The 24,253-nt window shown below is 52.1% G+C and overlaps 6 protein-coding genes and 4 pseudogenes across 7 annotated transcripts in view; 8 read left to right on the top strand and 2 right to left on the bottom strand.

The window, feature by feature from the left end:
* LOC141442900 (uncharacterized) overlaps nucleotides 1-24,253 on the bottom strand; it is a 52,388-nt gene that overhangs the window by 17,420 nt on the left and 10,715 nt on the right. For both annotated transcript variants that reach the window (XM_074108052.1, XM_074108053.1), the window contains 2 exons: nucleotides 13,328-13,488; nucleotides 3,664-3,795 (listed from right to left, as the gene is read on the bottom strand). In XM_074108052.1, coding sequence (XP_073964153.1) covers nucleotides 3,664-3,795; nucleotides 13,328-13,488 — 293 coding nt within the window. The remainder of the gene's footprint in view (nucleotides 1-3,663; nucleotides 3,796-13,327; nucleotides 13,489-24,253) is intronic.
* Nucleotides 249-974, top strand: LOC141442908 (histone H4). Its single transcript, XM_074108059.1, has one exon. The coding sequence runs from the start codon at nucleotides 368-370 to the stop codon at nucleotides 677-679; it is 312 nt and encodes a 103-aa protein (XP_073964160.1). The 5' UTR covers nucleotides 249-367; the 3' UTR covers nucleotides 680-974.
* LOC141442899 (uncharacterized) lies at nucleotides 2,314-3,513 on the top strand. Its single transcript, XM_074108051.1, has one exon. The coding sequence runs from the start codon at nucleotides 2,440-2,442 to the stop codon at nucleotides 3,148-3,150; it is 711 nt and encodes a 236-aa protein (XP_073964152.1). The 5' UTR covers nucleotides 2,314-2,439; the 3' UTR covers nucleotides 3,151-3,513.
* Nucleotides 4,079-4,729, top strand: LOC141442907 (histone H2A-like; annotated as a pseudogene).
* LOC141443055 (histone H2B-like) lies at nucleotides 5,547-6,152 on the top strand. The gene is given in 2 exon segments (XM_074108269.1): nucleotides 5,547-5,950; nucleotides 5,953-6,152. Coding segments are annotated over 2 exon segments (420 nt in total). The 5' UTR covers nucleotides 5,547-5,730.
* Nucleotides 9,965-10,407, top strand: LOC141442910 (histone H4-like; annotated as a pseudogene).
* LOC141442898 (uncharacterized) lies at nucleotides 11,638-12,870 on the top strand. Its single transcript, XM_074108050.1, has one exon. It carries the CDS (start codon nucleotides 12,069-12,071, stop codon nucleotides 12,777-12,779), a length of 711 nt encoding a protein of 236 aa, XP_073964151.1. The 5' UTR covers nucleotides 11,638-12,068; the 3' UTR covers nucleotides 12,780-12,870.
* On the top strand, nucleotides 13,647-14,439 carry LOC141442906 (histone H2A-like; annotated as a pseudogene).
* Nucleotides 17,120-21,423, bottom strand: LOC141442698 (uncharacterized). The gene has a single exon (XM_074107763.1). The coding sequence runs from the start codon at nucleotides 21,383-21,385 to the stop codon at nucleotides 17,120-17,122; it is 4,266 nt and encodes a 1,421-aa protein (XP_073963864.1). The 5' UTR covers nucleotides 21,386-21,423.
* On the top strand, nucleotides 22,736-23,224 carry LOC141443054 (late histone H2B.L4-like; annotated as a pseudogene).

Genomic DNA, 24,253 nt, shown 5'->3' with positions numbered 1-24,253 from the left:
TTTTTTTTTTGATACACTCGAATAACGGTGTGGAAATTTTATATATATATATTTTTTTTATGAAACCACAACCGAAATAGGTACAAAATTTATATCGTGCACCTAGTCTAGTTTATTATATTATATAATTTACAAAGTTTATAATAATAATAATAACAAAGTTATCCATCGATTAATTCCTTTCTCGTTCGTTCTCGTTCAAAACACAACACTCCACTCCACTCCCCACCCCGCTCGGTCGGTTAGCAGGGTGATAGTATAAATAGAGGGCCTGCCTGAGTAACGATTTCAGAATCATTCGCATCGCGTCGCGCGCAGTCGTAGCAGCGTTTGTTCACGTACGTTCTAATCTTAAAGAAGCTTCAGAATGACCGGTCGCGGCAAGGGAGGAAAAGGTCTGGGGAAAGGAGGAGCGAAGCGTCACAGGAAAGTGCTTCGTGACAACATCCAGGGCATCACTAAGCCCGCCATCCGTCGTCTCGCCCGCAGAGGTGGCGTGAAACGTATCTCCGGTCTGATCTACGAGGAGACCCGCGGCGTGCTGAAAGTGTTCCTAGAGAACGTGATCCGTGACGCGGTCACCTACACCGAGCACGCCAAGAGGAAGACCGTCACAGCGATGGACGTCGTGTACGCTCTGAAACGCCAGGGCCGTACCCTCTACGGTTTCGGTGGTTAAACACCTCGCTCGCGCCCCCCGTGCTCGTTCGCCGACCGGCAACGGCACGATTATCTACAACAAAAAGGCCCTTCTCAGGGCCGCAAATGCATATCAGAACTATATAAGTTTCTTTAAGACTGGACTGTCAATCTATATATATATAATAAGAAATAATCACCCTACATAAATACATACATACATCTAACTAAATATACATGCATGCATGTATACGTCACATTATATTAATTTATTCACTCTGCCTTGCATGCACGTCACATTTGCCTAAGCAAGCTGTAATACTCTTATGTAGTTTGATGGCATGTTTATGTTACTTATGTATGCCCAAACGAAAGGACTGATTTAATTACCCTAAACTAGGTAACGTCTCTCTCAATCTCAAAAAATAAGCAGCTTACAAACAAGAAACAACTGGAGTTACTACGCTAACTGTCCGAATGCTTGAAAAATAATAGGTAGTATCCTCGCGATCTCCGTGTCTGTCTCGATACAGTAGTAGTAAGTAAGTAAGTAAGTAAATAAATAAATAAATAAATAAATAAATAAGAAAGTAAGTATGGTATGTAACCTAGGTACAACCTAATACACTTCGATACGAATCGAAGCCTAGCACGCGCACCAGCACCCGTAACGTACTTAACGTATCTACGTAGCGCGCGCGCGCTCGGTCGGAGCCGCATATTATATTCAATTTATTCTAAGCACTATTATCCTATAAATTTATTTTCTGCAGCAGGTCCGTCTGCTAATTAATTAATTAATTTTTATACCACTGGCTGCTGTTTGTTTACAAATCAAATCGTCCGCCGACCGACCGGCATCATAGCGCCGCCCGACTGCCCGACTCCCCGTACCGACCGGCGCGCTCGCTTTTGCTCGATCTCTAACTAAACTTACTTATTTACTTACGTACTTACTTGTCTTGTCTTGTTTTGTTTTGTTTGTACCCACTTAGTATACAACCTTATAACGAATCGCTCTTTTTCCCGTTATGTATATATATTTAGGTAGCATTGGATTAAATTTTAAAAAATGTTATAAGTACCTTTATTTATACATACAATAATAGTCTAGCATTTTTCCAAAGCCAGCAACGGCGGTCTTGGAACGGCACTCAGTAGTCGGCCACTAGACTGCAGCCCGTCTAAGCAGCTGTTTTACGACACCGAACATAAACATACAAAATAACACTATCCAGGGCGTCTACGATTCGTCCTATTGTGTTATTTCCATAAACGGAATCTTCACTTTCAACTGGACGATAAATAATAACACTATTTAAGTGTTTTAATAAGTAAAAACCATTTTTAAAGTGACCCGAGGTACGCGCAGTCTATAATACCGAAAATAAACATGCTCCTCTCGCTAATAAACAAATGCAGTTTGACGAAAGCTAAAATTTAACATAGATGCATTCATAAAGATTCCACATATCGATTTTGATAGTTCAAAAACTGATATATTTATGAGAAAATACGATTTAATCACACACTGGTAAGTGAAAAGTTGGAAGTGTTATTACGAGAAAACGTCCCGCGACACCAGAGTCTGCCTTACGGTTAAGCCGCGCTCGATATATATAGGTGGCTCCCTCTCTCCGCTTGCTCATACTACTTTGCACTGCGCCTCGCGCCGCACGTACGTCGTACCTCTCGCGTCTCGTCTCGCACCGCACAGTCTCTCGTTAACATTGAACGTGTACGTTCGTAATCGTTGGTTGTAGTTTTTGTTGTTGAAGAAACAAATTATCAAGAAGCAAGATGGCCGATACCGCAGTTGCCGCCGACGCACCCGCCCCAGCGACGCCCGCTAAGAAGCCAAAGGCGTCCGCGGCCGCGGCCGGCGCCAAGAAGCCTAAGGCGAAGCCGACGCACCCCAAGACCTCCGAGATGGTGAACAGCGCCATCAAGGAGCTCAAGGAGCGCAGCGGATCCTCGCTGCAGGCTATCAAGAAATATATCGCCGCCCAATACAAGGTGGACGCCGAGAAATTGGCTCCGTTCATAAGGAAATACTTGAAGAGCGCCGTCGAATCTGGCGCCCTGATCCAGACCAAGGGCAAAGGTGCTTCGGGATCGTTCAAGCTAGAATCGAAGTCGTCATCGGCGAAGAAGCCGGCCGCCGCCAAGTCGGCCCCCAAGGCTGCCGCCGCCTCCGGCTCCGCCAAGACCAAGAAGGCAGCCACCGCAGCGTCGTCCGGCAGGGCGAAGAAGGCCGCAGCCGCTGCTACCTCGTCACCATCCAAACCGAAATCGGCAGCCGCCACCAAGGACAAGAAGGCGGCAGCCGCTAAGAAGAAGCCTGCAGCCAAGAAGCCCTCCACCCCGGCCAAGGGCAAGAGCGCAGCCGCGCCTAAGGCCAAGAAGAGCGCGAAACCGCCCACCAAGAAGCCCAAGGCACCCAAGCCGAAGAAGGCGGCGGCCGCTCCCAAGGCTAAGCCGGCAGCGAAGAAGGCAGCCGCCAAGAAGTAAGCTAAGCGCGATACACTCACGCACGGACGGACACACACACGCACGCAGCAAGCAAGCAAGAAGATCTTGTCCTCCGCCGCCCTGTTCGGTTGGTTGGTTCGTTCGTTCTTTCTTCGCTTCGCGTCGCGTCGCCTCGAACGAACGTCAAAGGAGGAGGAGGGAAGACCACACTTACATTTACTTACTCAACATACGCCCGTGCGCGTTTAAAGCACACCAAAACAGCCCTTCTGAGGGCTAAAAAATGATTCGAAGCCAGAGCAATAAGTTTCCCATAGCAGACGTGACGTCACACGAAATTAGATAATCAAATCACACATTTAATATAGACTAGACTAGACTAGACTAGCAGCAAGCAAGCAAGCAACGTACGATACGATGGTAATAATAAGAAAAATAAGGTGATGGATGATGATGATGATGATTATTATGCTGCTAAATAATAATATTAATAAATAGGTAGGTAGGTAGGTAGGTAGGTATAAAATAAAATAAAATAAAAACTCGCTTTACCCACAACATCGTTGAGGGCGGGAAGCGACGTGGCTGGCGGTCCGATTTCGGGCCTTGCCGCGCGCGCTGCTGCTGGGGCTGGAGCCGGCGCGGCGCGGATGCCGCTCGGGCACCGTCCGGCGCATCGTAGGCCTTATTTAGAAACAGCACACGTTAATGATGCGTTCACACACAAAAAATAATAATAATAATAATATATAAGCAATAATACGGCATAAACTGACCTAAATAAATAAATAAATAAATAAACTATACTAACAGTTAGGATATAGTTTAGTTTATTATTTAATTTCGTGTGTAATATTATCTTCTACAATACAATCAGGATGTTGGTGTTGTTAAGTACCTATGGATGTGTTTTGTTCGATGTGTTTTTCACAGCATCCATCCATCCATTCATCATGCATGCCAGGCTCGACCATGCCGGGCAGCGCTTGCTCGATCATTTGCTATAGGGGCGGAGTCGCGGAGCGACGTAGCGGTGCGCGCGCGGCCATCCCCACTAAACGGGGCTAGCTGGGATCGTATAAATTGAGGCGGTCTAAAAATGGCCGACGTATTGTACGTTTACGACTCGCTAGCGCTGTACGCACCGCTAGTGTTCCAGTTATAAGTTTACGTGAAACAAACAAACTTAACTCTCAACCATGTCAGGACGCGGCAAGGGTGGTAAAGTGAAGGGGAAGGCAAAGTCCCGTTCGAACCGCGCCGGACTCCAGTTCCCGGTCGGCCGTATACACAGGCTGCTGCGCAAGGGTAACTACGCCGAGCGCGTAGGTGCCGGCGCCCCTGTGTACCTCGCCGCCGTGATGGAGTACCTGGCCGCTGAGGTGCTCGAGTTGGCCGGCAACGCCGCGCGCGACAACAAAAGACCAGGATCATCCCTCGCCACCTCCAGCTGGCGATCCGCAACGACGAGGAGCTGAACAAGCTCCTCTCCGGCGTGACCATCGCACAGGGCGGTGTACTGCCCAACATCCAGGCGGTGCTCTTGCCCAAGAAGACTGAGAAGAAGGCTTAAGTCGCACGCACGCACTCTCGCCTCGCCACGCACCTGATCCTTAGTGCCACGTTGTGTTTTGTATCTCCGTAGTGTCACTAACACGACGCGCGGATTACAAATTCCGCAACAAAAATCGCAAAAGGCCTTTCTAAGGGCCACAATATGATTCGTATTAATATTGAGTTTCTATTAATACATGACGTCATCATAATACAATTGTTAGTTAATTAATCTACTACTAGGTAGATGGGTAGGTTTGATTAAAATATTAGCCGCGCTCAGACTTGCGTGATGCTATGCTGTTATTAATACCTATTGGTTGCTCACATACACACAATTCGCACCTTTAAAATTAAACTGAAACATACATAAACATACATCCATACATACATATATATACATACATACCTACCTTACCTACCGTTATGCCTTATTATATTTTAGATTAATATATTATATAGTATAACTATACTGTTATTGCAGCGAGTGTTGTCAAACCTCATTATTTAAATAAGTATAAGTACTAGTGTAAGTAAGTATAGTACCTTTTTTTTATTATTATTATTATTATTATTCTTCACTGAGAGGAGTGATGGAATGGATGATGACGATGCGACGGCAGGTTACGGGCTCACGTCAGGCATTTCTGTAATTATGTTAATGTTATGTTATGTTAAGTTGAGTTAGGTCGTTTTAGGTTAGGTTCGATTATGTTAGGTTTGATACTGGTGTATTTTTATATATATATATATATATATATTTTTTTTTTTACTCGCTATGAAGCAAAAAAAAAAAAGGAGAAAAAATAGCTAGCAAGCAACGCTAAACATATTCACTCCCCCCGTCGCCCTCACCCGTCGCTACGGTTTACGCGCGCCCGGTCGCACGCTATTGGTCGAGTACGGTGATATCGTGATAGAGGGAGACCATTCGCTACGCGCCGCATCGGCATTAACAAAAAGCGACTCGCCCCGGAATTTTGCATCAGAACTCGTTCGACTCTCGCGTCGCTCGCATCTCTGCTATTTCCGTGACCGTAACTAGCAACAACAACAACATCAACCATGCCGCCCAAGACGAGCGGAAAGGCGCAAGAAATCGGGCAAGGCAAAAGAACATCTCCAAGTCCGACAAGAAAAAGAAGAAGCAAGAGGAAGGAGAGCTACGCCATCTACATCTACAAGGTGCTCAAGCAGGTCCACCCCGACACCGGTATCTCCAGCAAGGCGATGTCGATCATGAACTCGTTCGTGAACGACATATTCGAGCGCATCGCCGCCGAAGCGTCCGCCTCGCGCACTACAACAGAGGTCGACCATCACTAGCAGGGGTGCAGACCTCTGTCAGGCTGCTGCTGCCCGGCGAGCTCGCCAAGCACGCGGTCAGCGAGGGCAGGCTGTCACAAGTACACGAGCTCCAAGTAAACGAGCGCGCTCGCGTCCTGCCTGCAGGCGACACCCGCGCGCCCGCGCGTCCTCTTTCATAGACCGAAGCACACCATCAAAAAGGCCCTTCTGAGGGCCACAATATGATTCGTAAACAATAGTTATCGTTTCTATAAATACACGACGTCACCCAACCGGCCGACCGCACCGGCTAATATAATAAATACATACATACATACATACATAATTTAAAGTAATAATCTGCATGCATGCGTAATGCGTATAAAGAAGAACACAGGATAGCTCTCTCTCATATATAAAAATATATATAAACACACACACACACACACATATACATACATATATATGTAAAAATCAATAAATGATACCTACATGACAGATGGATGGGTTTTTTTTTTTTTTTTTTAAACTAAGCATTTGAATGGGTATAAGAGATGAGATGTAAATCGTGTACTAACAAATTAATAAAGAGACAAATATAAAATATTTAGTAAACTTGCGATAATAATCAAATACCTATCTATATTATGTTCTAGTTAAAACTAGGTACGGTTTATTGTTTTATATTTATAATGTACTTTTCGTCATTTCCGTGTGTATGATAAATTAAATATTAATATTATTATTCTTATTCTGGTATACTACTTATGTACATAAATATTACAATATTGTAATTATAATATTAAATCCAAATATAATACGGCCAGTCGGTCGACCGGCGGCTCTCCCCACCCCTCTCGTGTTTGTCGTCTCTCGCTCGCACAGTGGCCCACTTCGTCCCCCTCGTTTGTATAAATAGAGTTGCCAGCGTGGTAACGTTTTATTTCAGCTCGTTTCGATCTCCTCGCGTCGCCGCTCGGGATTCGCGCCAGCGCGCCGTTCGGTGAGGTTGTGCGCTCCGCTGCTCTCAGCCTTTCCGTTCGTTCGCGCTTGTCGCCGTCCGTTGATCTTAAGGATCAATTCGTTACGTAAAACCACGTCAGTGGGCTTTATTTATTTTAAAGCCGCGCCCACACTGCGGTCGTACCGGGTTACCTAACGGTGTCAACGAAGGTACGGGGCGAGCCACAGACGCCCGATTTCCCTCCTGGGAAATCAATCTGTGACGGGGTTGGGACCACCGAGCGTGCTGGTTGTGCGTTCGACCCAAACTGTCCTCCTCACCTCCTACTCTATCATCCTCGGTCCACTGTTTGGCGCGGAGTAGCCCCGGGGCGCTCTTCGTCTCGGTCGGCCGAGCTGCTAGGGATTGTTTAGGTTACTCACCCCCGGGCAATAAGATTACCGGGGTACTGACTAGGGTACACGTAGGCACACAACTCCCTGCCTATCCCCGGCAGGGAGGTTCTACGGTGTTATCGTCGCCGGTTCCACAGGTCGCCACGACGGTCTTCGAGTGCAGCTCGACGTCGTGCCGTGTAGTCATCGTCGATTAGATCTAACCATGTCGGCGGTCGCGGGCTCAAATGAGATGTCGGGCGCACTCCTAGTGCAATTTATGCAAGAGGAGTGCCCCGGCCTCATGGAGGCCTTCGGCCGTTGGATGGAGAGGAAGTCCGCTGCAGTCGGGCCCTCCCCGGCTGTCGCCGTAAACCCCCCGCGCTCCGCGAGTAGTGCGTCAGCCTACAGCGACTCCCGTCTCTCGCAATGGACGCCGCCGCCGTGCGCCGCGCGAGCGAGCGGCGCTATCTCGCTCTCGCTCTCGATCGCCCGTATCGGAAAATGCGTTATCTGCGACTCGCCTGCGCGGCCACGCGACGGCGTTCCTTACAGTCCCCCGCGGCCTCTCCGGCTTCATCTAGCGCTGCAAGCGCCTCGAGTAGGTCGTCGTCGCGCGCTTCTTCTTCCTCTAGGGACTCAGTTCCAGCCGACGAGCACATGGAGGATGCAGTGTCGAACGCGTCGGATGAGACGCTCACAGGTGACGGTTTCATCGTGGTCACGAAGAAGGGGAAGAGGAAGGCGATTTCTTCCTCTCCGACCCCCAATGCGCCTAAGCAGATCCGCGGTTCCAACTCCGCGCCGTCTCAGCCCTATGTGGCCCCTCGCCCTCGCCCTAGGTCTAGGTCTCCGCAGCAGTTGCCCCGCAGTCAGCGGCCGCCTCCGATTGTTATTAGGGATAAATCAGCCTGGGAGGCTATTTCAAGACTTGCCTATGAGCGTAAGCTCAACTTCATGAAGGCCGTCAACGCTACCGACGGCATCAACGTTAAGACGCAGGACGCGGAGTCCTACCGTCAGATGACGCGTTTTCTTACCCAGCAAGGGGTAGCGTATCATCGTTACCCCTTCGGGGAGGAAAAGGGACTCCGGGTCGTGGTCCGCGGGGTGCCCAAGGAGCTGGCGGTCGACGCAGTTAAGAGCGACCTGATCGCCCAGTCGCTTCCTGTGCGCGAGGTGCATAGGATGTACCGGGCGCGTTGCAAAACCCCGATAGACCTAGTGGTCGTAATCCTGGACCTCTCTCCTGAGGGGAAACAAATATTTAACTTAAAATCCGTATGCCACATTTCTGGCATCTCTGTAGAGCCGCCGCATAGAAGAGGTACACCTGGTCAATGCCACAGGTGCCAACTATACGGCCACTCGGCTCGTTATTGTCACGCGGCTCCTCGTTGCGTCAAATGCACCGGGGACCACGGGACAATAGAATGTCCTCGTCCCAAAGTCACCGAGGAACCGCCCAGTTGCACTCTGTGCGGCACCGTGGGCCACACCGCGAATTATCGTGGGTGCCCCAAGGCGCCGTCCCGGGTGAGACGTCCGGTTGCTTGGCGTCCTACTCGCGTGCCTCCCAAGGCGGACGGTGCGCACTTCCCACCCCTGAAGCACAGTCCCCCCCGGGGGATGGCTAAAGGGTCGGGAACAGTGCCGCCCCCAGAAGGTGGCACCCACAAACAGACGGACCGACAACAGGCCCCTCCGCCCCCCCCACCCCCTCAGGGTAGCGCTTGGTCTAAGCCATTGGGCTCAAACTCTAAGGGCCCTCAGCCCATCCCACCTCCCCCTGGACGCAATGACAAACAGACGTCCGATGTATTCGCGGACATCTCGCTGGTCTGTGATCTGGTCAATACGATCAATATTGACGAGATCTCAGCGCTAGCCAGGGTCTCGTGAAGCCACTTCGGCACAACAGAGCCTATTTTTATGTGCTCAGCACAAACCTCTGTTAAACTCTCTCAGCCACTTCATGGCCAGTAATAAATTCACCGTTTAAATGGCTACTTCAAATAGACTGAAACCCCATTCTTTATCTATCGGATTTTTCAACGCAAACGGTTTGCGTGACCAACGCGATGAGGTCGCTTCTTTTCTTAGGGACCATCAGTTGGATATTTTATTAGTACAGGAGACGTTCCTGAAGCCTAGCCACCGCGATCCGCGTATAGCCAATTACGATTTAGTTAGGGACGATAGGACCCATAGTCGCTTAGGAGGCACCTTAATTTACTTTAAGAGATCGTTACATTGCATTCCTCTCATTAGGCCCACTTTGACCAACATGGAAGTGTCGACATGCCGCATTGCGATGACCGGTCATAGACCGATCACGCTTGTGTCTGTCTACCTTCCACCTACCAAAGACGTACTCAAGACCGACTTAGAAGCCCTACTTAATTTAGGTGACTCGGTCATTTTGGCCGGCGATCTAAATTCCAAACACACTCGCTGGAACTGTAGGGTCAACAACAGGAATGGCAGAGTTCTCGATCGTCTCGTCGAGGAGCTCAACTTTGATATTATAGCCCCTATGGAGGAAACCCACTTTCCCGACAACCAGAACACCGACCGACGTACTCGACATAGCCGCTCCTAAAGAACGTATCTGAGGATACGTTCTATAGAAGTAGCCCACGAACTAACATCCGATCACAGCCAGTCAGTCGTAGCAGCGTTTGTTCACGTACGTTCTAATCTTAAAGAAGCTTCAGAATGACCGGTCGCGGCAAGGGAGGAAAAGGTCTGGGGAAAGGAGGAGCGAAGCGTCACAGGAAAGTGCTTCGTGACAACATCCAGGGCATCACTAAGCCCGCCATCCGTCGTCTCGCCCGCAGAGGTGGCGTGAAACGTATCTCCGGTCTGATCTACGAGGAGACCGATGCGTGCTGAAAGTGTTCTCTAGAGAACGTGATCCGTGACGCGGTCACCTACACCGAGCACGCCAAGAGGAAGACCGTCACAGCGATGGACGTCGTGTACGCTCTGAAACGCCAGGGCCGTACCCTCTACGGTTTCGGTGGTTAAACACCTCGCTCGCGCCCCCCGTGCTCGTTCGCCGACCGGCAACGGCACGATTATCTACAACAAAAAGGCCCTTCTCAGGGCCGCAAATGCATATCAGAACTATATAAGTTTCTTTAAGACTGGACTGTCAATCTATATATAATAAGAAATAATCACCCTACATAAATACATACATACATCTAACTAAATATACATGCATGCATGCATGTATGTATACGTCACATTATATTAATTAATTCACTCTGCCTTGCATGCACGTCACATTTGCCTAAGCAAGCTGTAATACTCTTATGTAGTTTGATGGCATGTTTATGCTACTTATGTATGCCCAAACGAAAGGACTGATTTAATTACCCTAAACTAGGTAACGTCTCTCTCAATCTTACAAACAAAACAAAGCAGCTTACAAACAAGAAACAACTGGAGTTACTACGCTAACTGTCCGAATGCTTGAAAAATAATAGGTAGTATCCTCGCGATCTCCGTGTCTGTCTCGATACAGTAGTAGTAAGTAAGTAAGTAAGTAAATAAATAAATAAATAAATAAATAAATAAGAAAGTAAGTATGGTATGTAACCTAGGTACAACCTAATACACTTCGATACGAATCGAAGCCTAGCACGCGCACCAGCACCCGTAACGTACTTAACGTATCTACGTAGCGCGCGCGCGCTCGGTCGGAGCCGCATATTATATTCAATTTATTCTAAGCACTATTATCCTATAAATTTATTTTCTGCAGCAGGTCTGTCTGCTAATTATTTTTTATACCACTGGCTGCTGTTTACAAATCAAAAATCGTCCGCCGAGCCGACCGGCATCATAGCGCCGCCCGACTGCCCGACCCCCCCGTACCGACCGGCGCGCTCGCTTTTGCTCGATCTCTAACTAAACTTACTTATTTACTTACGTACTTACTTGTCTTGTTTTGTTTGTACCCACTTAGTATACAACCCCCGATACCTTATAACGAATCGCTCTTTTTCCCGTTATGTATATATATTTAGGTAGCATTGGATTAAATTTTAAAAAATGTTATAAGTACCTTTATTTATACATACAATAATAGTCTAGCATTTTTCCAAAGCCAGCAACGGCGGTCTTGGAACGGCACTCAGTAGTCGGCCACTAGACTGCAGCCCGTCTAAGCAGCTGTTTTACGACACCGAACATAAACATACAAAATAACACTATCCAGGGCGTCTACGATTCGTCCTATTGTGTTATTTCCATAAACGGAATCTTCACTTTCAACTGGACGATAAATAATAACACTATTTAAGTGTTTTAATAAGTAAAAACCATTTTTAAAGTGACCCGAGGTACGCGCAGTCTATAATACCGAAAATAAACATGCTCCTCTCGCTAATAAACAAATGCAGTTTGACGAAAGCTAAAATTTAACATAGATGCATTCATAAAGATTCCACATATCGATTTTGATAGTTCAAAAACTGATATATTTATGAGAAAATACGATTTAATCACACACTGGTAAGTGAAAAGTTGGAAGTGTTATTACGAGAAAACGTCCCGCGACACCAGAGTCTGCCTTACGGTTAAGCCGCGCTCGATATATATAGGTGGCTCCCTCTCTCCGCTTGCTCATACTACTTTGCACTGCGCCGCGCGCCGCACGTACGTCGTACCTCTCGCACCGCACAGTCTCTCGTTAACATTGAACGTGTACGTTCGTAATCGTTGGTTGTAGTTTTTGTTGTTGAAGAAACAAATTATCAAGAAGCAAGATGGCCGATACCGCAGTTGCCGCCGACGCACCCGCCCCAGCGACGCCCGCTAAGAAGCCAAAGGCGTCCGCGGCCGCGGCCGGCGCCAAGAAGCCTAAGGCGAAGCCGACGCACCCCAAGACCTCCGAGATGGTGAACAGCGCCATCAAGGAGCTCAAGGAGCGCAGCGGATCCTCGCTGCAGGCTATCAAGAAATATATCGCCGCCCAATACAAGGTGGACGCCGAGAAATTGGCTCCGTTCATAAGGAAATACTTGAAGAGCGCCGTCGAATCTGGCGCCCTGATCCAGACCAAGGGCAAAGGTGCTTCGGGATCGTTCAAGCTAGAATCGAAGTCGTCATCGGCGAAGAAGCCGGCCGCCGCCAAGTCGGCCCCCAAGGCTGCCGCCGCCTCCGGCTCCGCCAAGACCAAGAAGGCAGCCACCGCAGCGTCGTCCGGCAGGGCGAAGAAGGCCGCAGCCGCTGCTTCCTCGTCACCATCCAAACCGAAATCGGCAGCCGCCACCAAGGACAAGAAGGCGGCAGCCGCTAAAAAGAAGCCTGCAGCCAAGAAGCCCTCCACCCCGGCCAAGGGCAAGAGCGCAGCCGCGCCTAAGGCCAAGAAGAGCGCGAAACCGCCCACCAAGAAGCCCAAGGCACCCAAGCCGAAGAAGGCGGCGGCCGCTCCCAAGGCTAAGCCGGCAGCGAAGAAGGCAGCCGCCAAGAAGTAAGCTAAGCGCGATACACTCACGCACGGACGGACACACACACGCACGCACGCAGCAAGCAAGCAAGCAAGAAGATCTTGTCCTCCGCCGCCCTGTTCGGTTGGTTGGTTGGTTGGTTGGTTCGTTCGTTCTTTCTTCGCTTCGCGTCGCGTCGCGTCGCCTCGAACGAACGTCAAAGGAGGAGGAGGGAAGACCACACTTACATTTACTTACTCAACATACGCCCGTGCGCGTTTAAAGCACACCAAAACAGCCCTTCTGAGGGCTAAAAAATGATTCGAAGCCAGAGCAATAAGTTTCCCATAGCAGACGTGACGTCACACGAAATTAGATAATCAAATCAAATCACACATTTAATATTTTATGCCTAGAGTAGACTAGACCAGACCAGACTAGCAAGCAAGCAAGCAAGCAAGCAACGTACGATACGATGGTAATAATAAGAAAAATAAGGTGATGGATGATGATGATTATTATGCTGCTAAATAATAATATTAATAAATAGGTAGGTAGGTAGGTATAAAATAAAATAAAATAAAAACTCGCTTTACCCACAACATCGTTGAGGGCGGGAAGCTTCGTGGCTGGCGGTCGGCGCGGCGCGGTAGCGCCGCGCCGGTTCCGATTTCGGGCCTTGCCGCGCGCGCTGCTGCTGGGGCTGGAGCCGGCGCGGCGCGGATGCCGCTCGGGCACCGTCCGGCGCATCGTAGGCCTTATTTAGAAACAGCACACGTTAATGATGCGTTCACACACAAAAATAATAATAATAATAATAATATTAAGCAATAATACGGCATAAACTGACCTAAATAAATAAATAAATAAATAAACTATACTAACAGTTAGGATATAGTTTAGTTTATTATTTAATTTCGTGTGTAATATTATCTTCTACAATACAATCAGGATGTTGGTGTTGTTAAGTACCTATGGATGTGTTTTGTTCGATGTGTTTTCACAGCATCCATCCATCCATCCATCCATCCATCCATTCATCATGCATGCCAGGCTCGACCATGCCGGGCAGCGCTTGCTCGATCATTTGCTATAGGGGCGGAGTCGCGGAGCGACGTAGCGGTGCGCGCGCGGCCATCCCCACTAAACGGGGCTAGCTGGGATCGTATAAATTGAGGCGGTCTAAAAATGGCCGACGTATTGTACGTTTACGACTCGCTAGCGCTGTACGCACCGCTAGTGTTCCAGTTATAAGTTTACGTGAAACAAACAAACTTAACTCTCAACCATGTCAGGACGCGGCAAGGGTGGTAAAGTGAAGGGGAAGGCAAAGTCCCGTTCGAACCGCGCCGGACTCCAGTTCCCGGTCGGCCGTATACACAGGCTGCTGCGCAAGGGTAACTACGCCGAGCGCGTAGGTGCCGGCGCCCCTGTGTACCTCGCCGCCGTGATGGAGTACCTGGCCGCTGAGGTGCTCGAGTTGGCCGGCAACGCCGCGCGCGACAACAAAAAGACCAGGATCATCCCTCGCCACCTCCAGCTGGCGATCCGCAACGACGAGGAGCTGAACAAGCTCCTCCGGCGTGACCATCGCACAGGGCGGTGTACTGCCCAACATCCAGGCGGTGCTCTTGCCCAAGAAGACTGAGAAGAAGGCTTAAGTCGCACGCACGCACTCTCGCCTCGCCACGCACCTGATCCTTAGTGCCACGTTGTGTTTTTATTTCCGTAGTGTCACTAACACGACGCGCGGATTACAAATTCCGCAACAAAAATCGCAAAAGGCCCTTCTAAGGGCCACAATATGATTCGTATTAATATTGAGTTTCTATTAATACATGACGTCATCATAATACAATGTTAGTTATTAATCTACTACTAGGTAGAGTAGGTAGGTTTGATTAAAATATTAGCCGCGCTCAGACTTGCGTGATGCTATGCGTTATTAATACCTATTGGTTGCTAACATACACACAATTCGCACCTTTAAAATTAAACTGAAACATACATACATATATATACATACATACCTACCGTTATGCCTTATTATATTTTTTGAGATTAATATATATTAATAACTATAACTATATATTGCAGCGAGTGTTGCAGTGCTGCAGCGAAACTCTTATGTTAAATAAGTATAAGTACCTAGTGTAAGTAGTATAGTACCTTTTTTTATATTATTATTATGTTCTTCACTGAGAGGAGTGATGGAATGGATGATGACGATGCGACGGCAGGTTACGGGCTCACGTCAGGCATTTCTGTAATTATGTTATGTTATGTTATGTTAGTTTAGTTAGGTCGTTTTTAGGTTAGGTTCGATTATGTTAGGTTTGATACTGTGTATTTTTATACATATATGTTATATATTTTTTTTTACTCGCTATGAAGCAACAAAAAAAAAGGAGAAAACATAGCTAGCAAGCAAGCAAGCAAGCAACGCTAAACATATTCCCCTCCCCCCCGTCGCTACGGTTTACGCGCGCCCGGTCGCACGCTATTGGTCGAGTACGGTGATATCGTGATAGAGGGAGACCATTCGCTACGCGCCGCATCGGCATTAACAAAAAGCGACTCGCCCCGGTTGTCGTCGATAGACAGCTCGGGTTCACAGCGGGAGGTGCTTCGCAGTCCTCTGCGGTCGTTACGACGGGAGTAGGGCAACGAAAACACCTTCGATAAGTGGACTGTATTTATTGTACTGGTTCGTTCGTCGATTCGCGGTGGTAATCGGAGTCCGGTTCGAAATCGCGGTGGTCGGTCGGTAAGGCAGCAATCGGAGGTCCGTTGGAATAGCAGGGGTCGGTTCGCTTCGCTGGTCGCTGGTCGCTGGTCGCTGGTCGCTTGCTCGCTGTAGGCTTCGTAGAGAGGAGCGCTTCGGGTCGCTGTCCGCGTCGAACTGCCTTATCGCTGCGGGCGGGCCTGTATTTATACCCCCGCGGCCGGGGTATAAGCCCGCCCGTGATTGGCTATAATTCCCCGATAATCCAGGCGCTGTGATTGGTGGACCCAAATCACAAACGCACTGAATTACCGGGGAATTTTCGCTATCGCTACTTGGGTTTTCGCTTTTATTTAATTATTACTAATCGATTTCGCTACAATTTGATTCTTAAACTACTTATTCTACTATTTACAATGATTCTTAACCTAATTATTCTACTTATTCTATATTTAACAGCTATTTATTTGTATTCTTAAACTATATTATTCTAGTTTCGGGGCTGTCCGCAACAATTCTCCCCCCGCCGAATCCGCAGGGGAGGCTTCGTCCTTTGTCGGGAGGACAGCCAGTCGCGTCGTAGGGCGCCGGAACACTCCTCCCTTGGTGCGGACGTCCGCGCTCCGGATGCCGCCGTCAGGTCCAGGGAAGACTGCTTCCACGACGCCTCGGGGCCACACATTGCGTGGTAGGTTGGAGTCGACGACGATGACGACGTCGCCGACTTGCAGCGGTCGCTCGCCCCCGCTCGGAGATTGACGGGGGGCGAGAGTTGGCAGGTATTCCCGGACCCAGCGGGCCCAGAAATGATTGGCTAGCGCTTGGCTAGCACGCCAGGCTCTTCGGTCAGCTTCGTCGCACGTGCCGGTGGGAGGGGTGCCTGCCGGGCCGCCGAGCAAGAAGTGGCTCGGCGTGAGCGCCTCCTCGTCGCAGGGGTCGACCGACACGTGCGTCAGCGGTCGCGCGTTGACGGTCTGTTCAGCCTCCGCCAACAGTGTCACGAGCACCTCTTCCTTTGGTGCCCGTGAGAAGAGTGTGGCGGTCAGTGCGGTCTTGACTGACCGCACCAACCTCTCCCAGGCGCCCCCCTGGTTAGGAGCTCCAGGAGGGATGAACCGCCATTCCATGCGGTGTCGCAGTCCGATGTCGCGGAGCTCGGGCAGCCACTCCTCGTAGGCGGCGCGAAGCTCCGTGTCGGCCCCGCGGAAGCATGTACCGTTGTCACTATACATGACGCGGGGCCAACCTCGTCGAGCCGCCATACGCCGCAGCGCCATGATGGCGGAGTCCGTAGAGAGGCTCGCGACGATCTCCAGGTGGACGGCGCGCGTCGTCAGGCAGGTAAAGAGCGCTACCCAACGCTTTTCGTGGCGCCGCCCAATCGTGACCGTCAGCGGGCCGAAGTAGTCGACCCCGCAGTTAGTGAAGGGCCGGCTGTAGGGGTCGATGCGGGCCCGCGGTAGATCGCCCATCGCTGGTGGGCGCGGAGTCGAGCGCCGCACAGCACATGTGCGGCAAGCGCGCGCTACCTTCTTCACCGTGGGGCGAAGGTGCAGCACCCACAGTCGCTGCCGCAGGTCGTTGACCACCCGTTCGTTCGATGAGTGGTGGGCGTCGCGGTGCGCCTTCTCGATTAGAAGGCTCACGAACGGGTGGCGGCCGTTTAGGATGACCGGCCTCTTCGTCGCGTCCGGCACCGGCGCGGCGTTGATGCGGCCACGCAGCCGGAGTAGGCCGTCCTCGAGGACGGGGTCGAGGTGGAAGAGGCTGCTCTTCTTTGGCAGCCTCCCCCGTATCGCAGTATGTCGATTTCTTCTGCGAAGCTATCCATCTGGCACTTCCGGAACCAGAGGTGCTCCGCTCGTTCGATATGTCGCACTTCTAACTGACTATCTTTGTCGCGGCACTTGTCGACAAAAAATATCACTCGCGCTGTCGCTTTAATTAGTCTTTCGAATTTTGAAAATCGTTCAATGTTCGGCAACGCACTGGTCAGATTAACACTTTTGTTTTTCACATTTTCACTTGCACTCGCGTCCGCATTAATATTATAAATTTCGCTTACTGTTTCCTGCGGCCATTGGTCTTCCGGTAGCCGCAGGAAGTCGGGTCCGGTGAACCACCGGTCGGTGGTGGATATTTGGCGGGCACTGTCCGCCCGCGTCGCGTCGTCCGCCGGGTTTGCTGCTGTCGGCACCCACCGCCATTGCTCGGGGCGGGTTATCTCGGCGATCTCACCAAGTCGATGCGCCACAAAGGGTGTATAGCGCTTTGCGTCGTTGCGAATCCACGCCAGGACAGTGCGTGAATCCGTCCAGAATACGACGCGCTCGATCGTAAGTCGTTGTTCCGCTATGATTGTGGCCGCCAGCCGAGCCCCGATCAGAGCCGCTTGTAGCTCCATACGAGGAATGCTCTGCTGCCTCAGCGGGGCCACCTTCGCCTTTCCCGCCACCAGAGCCACCGTCACGGTTCCGGAGGCGTCTGTCGTCCGGAGGTAGATGGCCGTGGCGTAGGCGCTCTCGCTCGCGTCGGTGAAGGCGTGCAGCTCGTGGCGGCCCACCGCGTAGCACCGCTCCAGCTGCAGTGCCGCTACGGCGGCTAGACCGCGAGCCCACTCGATGAAAATACCGCCGTCCTCCAGGTCCAGCGGCTCGTCCCACGGCGCCTGTTTGCGCCACGACTGCTGAAGGGTCACCTTGGCGGTGATTGTGTAGGGCGATAGGAGCCCGAGCGGGTCATAAACTGACATCACCGCGCTCAAGGCCTCTCTCTTCGTTGGTGTGCGCGTTCCTTCGCGCACCTCTTTCGGCACCCGGTTCATTGCGGTGTTGAACCCGAGTGTGTCGCTTCTTGGGTCCCAGATGAGCCCCAGTATTTTCGGCCCCTCACTCAGGCCTAGTGTTGCGGGCGCTGTTGCCCGCAGTTCAGGTTCGATTCTTCGTTCGAGTTTCGGGGAATTGGTGTTCCACCCGCGCAGCTCAAAGCCGGCTCGTAAGTGGACTTCGTTGACGGCCGTTGCTACGTCCACGGCCTCTTCTTCGGTCGCGTAGCTGTCCACTAGGTCGTCCATGTAGTGGCTCGACGTTATCGCGTATAGTGCCTGCGGGAATTCCGGCGCATGGCGCTCGGCGTTGTGGTTGCGCACGCTGTGCGCCAGGAAAGGGGAGCTTGCTGCTCCGAAGATCATCGAAGTCATTTTCATTAGCTTGGGTTGATTCTCGCCCGGCTCCCTCCATAGGAACAGCTGCGCCGGGCGATCTTCCGGTCTAATCTTCACTCGGAGAAACATTTCTTTTATGTCTGCCGTTACTGCGTAGCGGCCCTCCCGGAACCGTAGTAGTATGCCCGGAAGGGACTTTAGCAGGTCGGGCCCCTCCAGCAGGAAATCGTTAAGGCAGCGGCCCTGGCTGCGGCTCGCTGCGTCGAAAACCAGGCGGAGCTTCCCTGGTTTATTGGGGTTCCGCACGGCAAAGTGGGGCAGCACCCAAGCGCGCGGGTGGCGCGCATCTGCCTCGGTGGCGGGCTCCGCATAGCCCTTCGCTATTAGGTTGGTGACCTGTGCCGCGTACTCTTGCGCGAAGTTTGCGTCGCGACGCATCTTGCGCTCGATGCCCTTGAAGCGCTGTAGTGCCGTCGCGTAGCTCGCTGGCGTTTGCACCTCGTCCGTTATCCACGGCAGACCGACTTCATAGTGATCGCCGTGGAATTTCACTGTTGCTTCGAAGAGTCGTTTCGCCCGTTCCTCGGCTGGTCGTGGTTTCGTGGCCAGCGACACGCCCAGCGCGTCGATGGCGAAATGTCGCTGAACTAGCTTGTCGGTGGCGTCGTCGCGTACGTTATAAACGTAGAGCACATCCTCGGTCGGGCCGCCCGCTCGAATGGCCCGGGGCACTGAGCCGTAAATGACCCAGCCCAGTGCCGTCCGAACCGCTGCTGGTTGCCGTCGCTTGCCCGTCCGTGTCTCGTGGACGAGCATCAGGTGCCAATTGTCCGCGCCAATGAGGAGACGCGGAATGGCTTCGTCGTAGCAGGCATCGTTCAGCCCACTAAGGTGGCGGTACCGGGTAACCTCCTGACCCAGTCGCTGTGTGTGGATCCGGAGGTTGTCGACGGTGCGGGCGGCGATCTTGTAGGCCTCACCGTGGCCCTGCACCGTGATGTTGACACGTCGACTGTTCGGCAGCTCGGTGTTGCTGGCGATGCCTCTCATTTGCATTGGCACCGCCGGTCCCGAGGCTCCGATCGTGCGCGCCAGGTCTTCGTCGATGAGCGTCACCGTTGACCCGTCATCCAGCAGTGCGAAGGTGTCGACGGTGCCGCTGGGTCCGCTGACGCGGACTCGGCACATCTTCAGCAGGACCGGTGACTTGCCGTCTTCGTTGCTGACCGTAGTCACCGTCTGCTTTTCGGGGATTGGCGCCGGCCCAACAGTGGGCTCGGACGCCAATGTCGTTGGGGACTGCGGTGCCTGCCCACGGGGCGGCGTCCGCTCGCGTCTCGCTTCGGGGTGGCGCGGCACTTTTGCCGCGCTCGCGTGCAGCAATGGATGGTGCACATGCCGGCACCCGTTGACTTCACAGGTGCGGGCTCGGCAGGTTTCGCGGCGGTGCTGCTGGTCCATGCAGCGGAAGCACACGCGGTTGTCGCGTGCCCACTGCCAGCGATCGTTGACCTCCATGTTGGTGATGCGCTTGCATCTCGTGGTGGGATGACCGCCTCCACAGCAGAGGCAGCGGCGCGCGTCATCGCCCTCGGTGGCGTAGACGGGCGCTCGCGGCGCGGCCCGAGGGGTGGGGCCGCGCATCGGCGTCGGACGGGGTGCTGGCCTCGCAGCATCCCTTCGGAACGTCAGCGTAGTGGCGGCGGCGGCTGCCGTCGCTTCCACCGTTGTATAGGAGAAACGCAGGGCGCGGTCGGCCTCGCGCATGAGGAACCGCGACAACAGAATGATTTGTGGCTCCATGGTCATCTGCTCCGATGCGAAGTCCCCGAAGCGTGACCGTAGATGTGGGCTGAGCTTCTCCATCACGTCGCGTACCAGCAAGGGGCTGGCGAGGTAGCCGTGCTGGTCGATTGATGACAGCACGCTGACGATGTTTTGCAATTTGACTGCAAACGCGTTGATTTCGGTGGCAGTTGACCCCAGGCGCGGCAGCTTCTTGAGGTCGTCGAGTGCTTTGGTGGCCAGAATTTCGGGGCGGCCAAAGCATTGTCGCAGCGTCGTCATTACTGCTTCGGGGTTGGCCGAGGTGTGGAGCAGCGCCTCCACCGCTTCGCGCGCAGTTCCGCGCAAACAGGAGCGCAGCCGCGCCATATTTTCTTGCGGCGTGAAATTATACGCGCGCGTCGATTCGGCGTAGGCAGCCTGGAACGGCAGCCACTCGCCCGCCGCACCGGAGAAAGCAGGCAACTCGTAGACCTGCCTCGGCGGCGGACGCACTCGTGCCATTTTTTCGAGGGCCTCGGCGAGCTTCTCGATCCCGCGTTGTCCGCTTGCACTTCGTTCGCGAGCAGGTGTAGCTGGCGGCGAATTGCGTCGCTTCGGTTCGAACGGGGGCGGCGGTGAGCGCCGCCGCGGCTCGTGCTTCGGTGGTGGCGGCGTCGGTTGATCCGCCGCGGTGCGCCGTAGCCAGTCATCCACCTTCGCGTGTGGTCCGGTGATGCTCCCGGCTTGTGACTCCGCTTCGATGCTAGCCAGCTTCTGGCGTAGCTTGGCCTTCACTCGCTCCTTTTGCAGCTCCAGTTCTTGCTGCTTGATGCGCAGGAGCTCCTCTTCGGCTTCCTCTTCAGCAAGCCGGATACGGATCGCCGTTGCATTTGATGCATGTGAAGGCACCGGCGACCTCGCACCGGCTTGCATCGCCGCCGGTTGTTCATAAAAGGCGACGGCTCGTTGTGGTCGCTCCTGGTTGGCAGCCCAGTCCATTGTTGGCTGCTCTCCTCCCCCATTTGGGTGTGGGGGAGTACTCGATGGCTTCAAGTTGCGGGTTGTGTTGCACGCGCGCTGCCCCCCCATGGCCTCGCTGTTGCACCGTATCGGCGGTGTGGCTGGGCTGCGCGCCCAGCTCCCCCCTCGGCCGCCGAGGTGCGCCTCACCGGGGCCGGGCCGCACGCCCAGCTCCCCCCACGGCCGCCGAGTTGCGCCTCATCGGGGATGCGGCCGGGCTGCGCGCCCAGCTCCCCCCTAGGCGGTAGTAGTCCTCTTCGGTCGATCGGATCGGCTGCATGCTCATGGCTCCCTCCCCGGCTCGGGTGAGCGGGGGAAAGTAAACGGCGTCGCGACGTGTAGCGGCGATGGCGAGGTCACGCGGCGGCTCGCGTGTCGTCATCCGCGTCTCGGCGCGAGGAAGTACCGTGGGCGAGGCGGCGTCGCGGCGGACGATGCGTTCCAACTGCTGTTGCCAGATGTCGTCAGCGGTGGTCGTGGCAGTAGCAGCGGCGGTCGTCGTCGGAGCTCGTTCGGCGGCGGTTTGTTCTTCGGGCGGCGGGGTGTGGCGGCGCTCTTCGCGGTCGCCCTGAGATCGGGTTACCACCATCTTCAGTCGATGTCTTCAGATCCGGTTCGAAGGACCAAACACTGTCGTCGATAGACAGCTCGGGTTCACAGCGGGAGGTGCTTCGCAGTCCTCTGCGGTCGTTACGACGGGAGTAGGGCAACGAAAACACCTTCGATAAGTGGACTGTATTTATTGTACTGGTTCGTTCGTCGATTCGCGGTGGTAATCGGAGTCCGGTTCGAAATCGCGGTGGTCGGTCGGTAAGGCAGCAATCGGAGGTCCGTTGGAATAGCAGGGGTCGGTTCGCTTCGCTGGTCGCTGGTCGCTGGTCGCTTGCTCGCTGTAGGCTTCGTAGAGAGGAGCGCTTCGGGTCGCTGTCCGCGTCGAACTGCCTTATCGCTGCGGGCGGGCCTGTATTTATACCCCCGCGGCCGGGGTATAAGCCCGCCCGTGATTGGCTATAATTCCCCGATAATCCAGGCGCTGTGATTGGTGGACCCAAATCACAAACGCACTGAATTACCGGGGAATTTTCGCTATCGCTACTTGGGTTTTTCGCTTTTATTTAATTATTACTAATCGATTTCGCTACAATTTGATTCTTAAACTACTTATTCTACTATTTACAATGATTCTTAACCTAATTATTCTACTTATTCTATATTTAACAGCTATTTATTTGTATTCTTAAACTATATTATTCTAGTTTCGGGGCTGTCCGCAACAAATCCGGAATTTTGCATCAGAACTCGTTCGAGCTATCAGCGTCGCTGCTTCGCATGCTCTGCTATTTCCGTGACCGTGGAATTAGCAACAGTACAACAAACATCAACCATGCCGCCAAGACGAGCGGAAGGCCGCCAAGATCGGGCAGGCCCAAAAGAACATCTCCAAAGTCCGACAAGAAAAAGAAGAAGCAAACAAAGGAAGGAGAGCTACGCCATCCACATCACAAGGTGCTCAAGCAGGTCACCCGACACCGGTACTCCAGCGGCGATGTCGATCATGAACTCGTTCGTGAACGACATATTCGAGCGCATCGCCGCCGAAGCGGTCCGCCTCGCCGCACTACCAAAAGAGGTTCGACCAATCACTAGCAGGGAGGTGCAGAACCTCTGTCAGGCTGCTGCTGCCCGGCATAGCTCGCCAAGCACGCGGTCACGGAGGGCACAAGGCTGTCACCAAGACACGAGCTCCAAAGTAACGAGCGCGCTCAAGCTCCTGCCTGCAGGCGAAACCCGCGCGCCCGCGCCGTCCTCTTTTCATAGACCAGAAGCACACCACAAAAGGCCCTTCTGAGGGCCACAATATGATTCGTAAACATAGTTATCGTTTCTATAAAAACACGTACGTCAGATCAACGGCCGACCGCACGGCTAATATAATAAATACATAACATACATACATACATACATACATACATAATTTAAAGTATATCTGCAAGCAATGCGTAATGCGTAAAAAAGAAGAACACAGGATAGCTCTCTCATATAAAAATATATATAAACACAGACACACACATAATACATATATAATGTAAAATCAATAATGATACCTACATGACAGATGGATGGTTTTTTTTTTTTTTTAAACTAAGCATTGAATGGGTATAAGAGATGTAAATCGTGTACTAAACACATTAATAAAGAGACAAATATAAATATTTAGTAAACTTGCGATAATAATCAAATAACCTATCTATATTTATGTTCTAGTTTAAACTAGGTCGTTAAATTGTTAAATTATAATGTAACTTTTCGTCATTTCCCGTGTGTATGATAAATTAAATATTAATATATTATTCTTATGTACATAAATATTACAATATTGTTAATTATATATTAAATCCAAATATAATACGGCCAGTCGGTCGACCGGCCGGCTCTCCCCCACCCTCTCGTGTTTGTCGTCTCTCGTCGCACAGTGGCCACACTTCGTCCCCCCCGTTTGTATAATAGATTGCCGAAGCGTGGTAACGTTTTTAATCGCTTTGTGACGTTCGCACGCTAAGTACCTGCTCTTCTCCGCCCGATCGCACCGTTTTAATAACGATATGGCTCGATCGTACAAAGCAGACCGCTCGAAAAATCTACCGGTGGCAAAGCGCCCGCAAACAGCTTCGCCACCAAGGCGGCTCGCAAGAGCGCGCCGGCCACCGGAGGTGTCAAGAACCGCATCGCTACAGGCCCGGAACCGTCGCCCCTGCGTGAGATCCGTCGCTACCAGAAGAGCACGAGCTCTTGATCCGCAAGCTGCCCCCAGGCGTCTAGTTCGTGAGATCGCGCAAGACTTCAAGA

Source organism: Choristoneura fumiferana, chromosome 26 (genome assembly GCF_025370935.1).
Source record: "Choristoneura fumiferana chromosome 26, NRCan_CFum_1, whole genome shotgun sequence".
Taxonomy (NCBI): Eukaryota; Metazoa; Arthropoda; class Insecta; order Lepidoptera; family Tortricidae; genus Choristoneura; species Choristoneura fumiferana.
Note: the sequence above shows the minus strand (reverse complement) of the source record. Positions and strands in the feature narration are given on the sequence as shown.